Source organism: Sinocyclocheilus anshuiensis, unplaced genomic scaffold (genome assembly GCF_001515605.1).
Source record: "Sinocyclocheilus anshuiensis isolate Anshui unplaced genomic scaffold, SAMN03320099.WGS_v1.1 scaffold2360, whole genome shotgun sequence".
Taxonomy (NCBI): Eukaryota; Metazoa; Chordata; class Actinopteri; order Cypriniformes; family Cyprinidae; genus Sinocyclocheilus; species Sinocyclocheilus anshuiensis.
This window is the reverse complement of record NW_015542489.1, coordinates 197,991-201,705: the sequence shown is the minus strand read 5'-3', so window position 1 is coordinate 201,705 and position 3,715 is coordinate 197,991. Positions and strand designations below refer to the sequence as shown.

Here is a 3,715-nt window from a genome sequence, read left to right as displayed (position 1 = left end):
ATTTGTTGTGGAGTGAGGGGAACTAACACTAGCTATGTTTACAGTGTTTATTATAATGTTTGTAAACATTTCGCGTCGCCATTAGGTCTATTTCTGAATGAAATAAAATGCGACTTATACGCGACTTGTTTTTTCCCCCCCTAAAAAACACCTTTTTTATACGCGTAGCGTATTTTAACCATGCAGCAAACCATTTTAAATAATTTGACAAATTACTGAAAAAATAAATAATTAAATGACTTTTTAAACCATTTAACTGATTGTATTAATCGGTCAAAATTCTTACCCTCGGTTAACCGGTTAAAATGAACATCCCTAGTTATCATAGTTGGGTAAACTTTATAGTTTTGAACTGAATCTACAAATATAATTTTTGTGTTCCTATTTGCCCCAATAACAAGGAAAGTATCCTCAATAGCGTTTCTATGACTTTACAAAAGAGAAAAAATATGTGCAAAACATGTACATTCATCTTTTTAAAATTGAAAATCTAAAAAACATTTATACAATTTTACAACGAATGAATGGAAACAAGTCATCACTGTCTGTGAAAAGGGCACATGGGAAAGTATGAGAAATGTCAAATGGGTTTAAATGGGTTTACCTGCATTCTTGCTGGTGGTCCCACACAGGGCAGTCACTGTCTTTGATCAGTGCTGTGGTCACTGTGCCCGGGGCATCGGCGGTGGCATAAGAAACACAGCAACTAGGCAATCCACCACCGCGCTCAGCGAGAGGACAACCTGAGGATGACACCAGCGTTAAACATCATAAATGCAAGGAACTTGCAAATGAGAATGAAGTAAAATCAGTAATAACTGTGGTTATTTTACCCTTCAGGCTCAGATGCATGGCTCTGTCCACAGTAATGTTGGCTATGAAGGTGTCATCGTTGCTGATTTCTTTGGATGGTGGAGCATCAGTGCTCACGGCTGATTTGATCAGCTGTCTGCTGGGGGATTGAGATGGTCTAGACAGTGCTGTGGTGGGGAGGCCTCCATCCTTCTCATCTTCTACTGAGTCGTTGAGCTCCTCAGTGGATTGAGGCTCATGTGGCACAGAGTCTGTTGTGACAGTGATATGGACTCTGAGAGCAGCAGCACTCAGGTTTACAGCAGAGCGCTTGAACAGAGGATACACGCCTACCATGAGAGAGAGAAACATGTTCGTCAGGAGAGAATACAGATTTCACATTACCAAAATATTATATTAGATATGAGCAGAGGACATATCATTGGAAGGTAGGATTTTCCTAGCACTTCTGAGATCTACTAAAAATGGGCTTCAAAATAAAAATGAAAATAAAAAATAAAAAACTGAAACGTTTTAAATTAAATACAATTTCTGGGAAGGGAAGTGCTTAACATTCAGAAAAAAAAGATCTCAAACTAAACTACACATGCATTTGATGTTTTATTTTACATTTATTTGATATACAGTTAGCAGCTTGTTCAACCATATTACCAAATATTTTTCTATAAATAAAATCTTAATAATAGATTAATAGATTTAATAGTTAAAAAAAAAAAGAAAAATAAGGATGGGCCTTTAAAAGGCTAGTTTTGCTCCAAATATTGGTTAGTAATTATATAAACTTAAATTTTGTATAAAGTAAAGGAAAATATTTGCGTTTTTTTTATAGTAACATTGGTAAAAGGCGCTCAACTTCAATGTTTGTCAAAAAAGACAAAAACATTTGTAATATTATAGAAGATTTATATTTCAAATAAATGCTGTTATTTTCAACTTTCTATTTTTCAAAGAATCCTTCAGTAAATCAGCATATTGGAATGATTTTTGAAGGATCATGTGACACTGAAGACTGGAGTAATGATGCAAAAAATTCAGCTTTGTCATCACAGAATTACTTAGAAAACGGCGGTTTTGAACTGTAATAATAGTTCATAATATTACTATTTTTTACTGTACTTTGGATAAAATAAAATAAATGCAGTCTTGGTGAGAATAAAAAACTTTTTTCAAAAACATAAAATAAAAAAATCTTACCAAACCCAGACTTTTGAACGCTAGAGTATATGTTTACTTGTCTTGCAGTGTTCCGTTTAATAAGGGAGAAATCATCATGTGGTAACAGTGTTTTTGCATAATGATTTTTATAACGATTATATAATATGCCAGCATAATATTACATAAAAATAAAAAGTTACTAAAGTACACAAATAGCCTCTTCACAGATAAATAAGAAAAAACAAAACAAATATCTACCACTGATTGTTTGATGGTGCTTCAAAGTCCCAGCAAGAGCAGAGAGATCCACAAATGCAGAGCCCACCAGACGGTCAGCGTTATGAGGCCGGACTCTCTTCTCCTTCCCAAAGGCCACCCACACCTGCACCTCCAGCTTCTCCTCCCTCAGGTACCAGAGCAGGGGTTGAGTCCTCCTCAGCACCACGCTTCTACTCCCCTGAAATGCCACCGTGGCTAAACCTTCTCCTCCCTCACACTCGTCTGGAACGGGTTGTCGAAGTTCAGAGCAGACGGTCTGCTGGTTGTACAGTTTGTATCTGTGGTAGCAGTAGGTGGAATGCTGCAAGTCTTCATGTCCTGGCAGCAGCAGGCAATGGATAGGCAGCCATGCTCTAGGCATGGAAAGTGATAATGCCAGAGACTTTGCGCTTGCTTCCAAAGTATCTTAATCCACTATATCTGCCTCATCTTCACTGTTTTGCCCTACATCCCATCCCAGTCCATGGGCTGAACTGATAACTCGCTCTCTATCTGCATGATGAGAAAAACTAATGGAGACTTCAAGCCCTCCTGTTGAGGTCAGACTGTGAGATGATGTTGTGCTCTGAGGTAGAGAGAGACTGTACCAGCCAGATATGCCTGTCAAAATGTATAAACAATTATGTTATATTTCTATTAATTTTAAATACTTTCATACCACAAATAAATAAATACAGAAATAAAATTAAATACTAAAAGCATAGCCAAATAGAAGACACAAGTTCTTTAAATGCTAAAAATAAATAAATTATATATATATATATTCGGGTTGTGACAGTGAGGAAATTTTCCCATCGGTTAATCGACGTGTGACAACACCGGTATCACCGTGGGGGCGGGGGCATCCCCTTTTTTTCTCGCTCTCCTTCGCTTTTAAATAGCTTGTAAAAGCAGTGTGCGCAATTTACTTTCACTTTAAAATAGTGCCAATTCGGCGTAAAGCAATTGTTCTTTTTAATTTTAATTCGCTTTCCTTCGCTTTTAAATAGCTTAAAAGCGCCGTGCGCATTTTACTTTCACTTTCGAATTAGCGGCAGTTCGACGTCAATTGCTTGAATGCAACAACAAAATACAACGTCAAACTCACTTTAGCGTATATATAAAACATAGAACTTTTATTAACAAAACAAATAAAAATACACCATGCTAAAGGGCAGGCTATGCCTAATATAAAATAACAAATAACTTACATAAAGTTTAAATAGGTATACAAAACTGGAAATAGGCTAAGTAAACATGTATAATATATATATAACCAAATAAATAAGAAACGTAGAAAGTTTATTAGCAAAACGAGTAAGAAAGCTTGGAGCCACGGCATACACCTTGATGTCAAATAAAATAAATAAATGACACAAAGTTTAAATAAAGTAAAAATCAGCAAACAATGTGGAACCAATTAAATAAGAAACAAATGTTTAAAAAAACTTCCAAAATCACCTTAGATAAACGGCAAAAGTCAACAGGC

The 3,715-nt window shown here is 35.9% G+C and overlaps 1 protein-coding gene across 1 annotated transcript in view; it reads right to left on the bottom strand.

Moving 5' to 3' along the window:
- Positions 1–3,715, bottom strand: part of LOC107694017 (C2 domain-containing protein 3-like) — a 19,111-nt gene that overhangs the window by 3,226 nt on the left and 12,170 nt on the right. Inside the window, 3 exon segments of the mRNA XM_016493627.1 lie at positions 605–743; positions 834–1,142; positions 2,227–2,847. Coding sequence (XP_016349113.1) covers positions 605–743; positions 834–1,142; positions 2,227–2,847 — 1,069 coding nt within the window.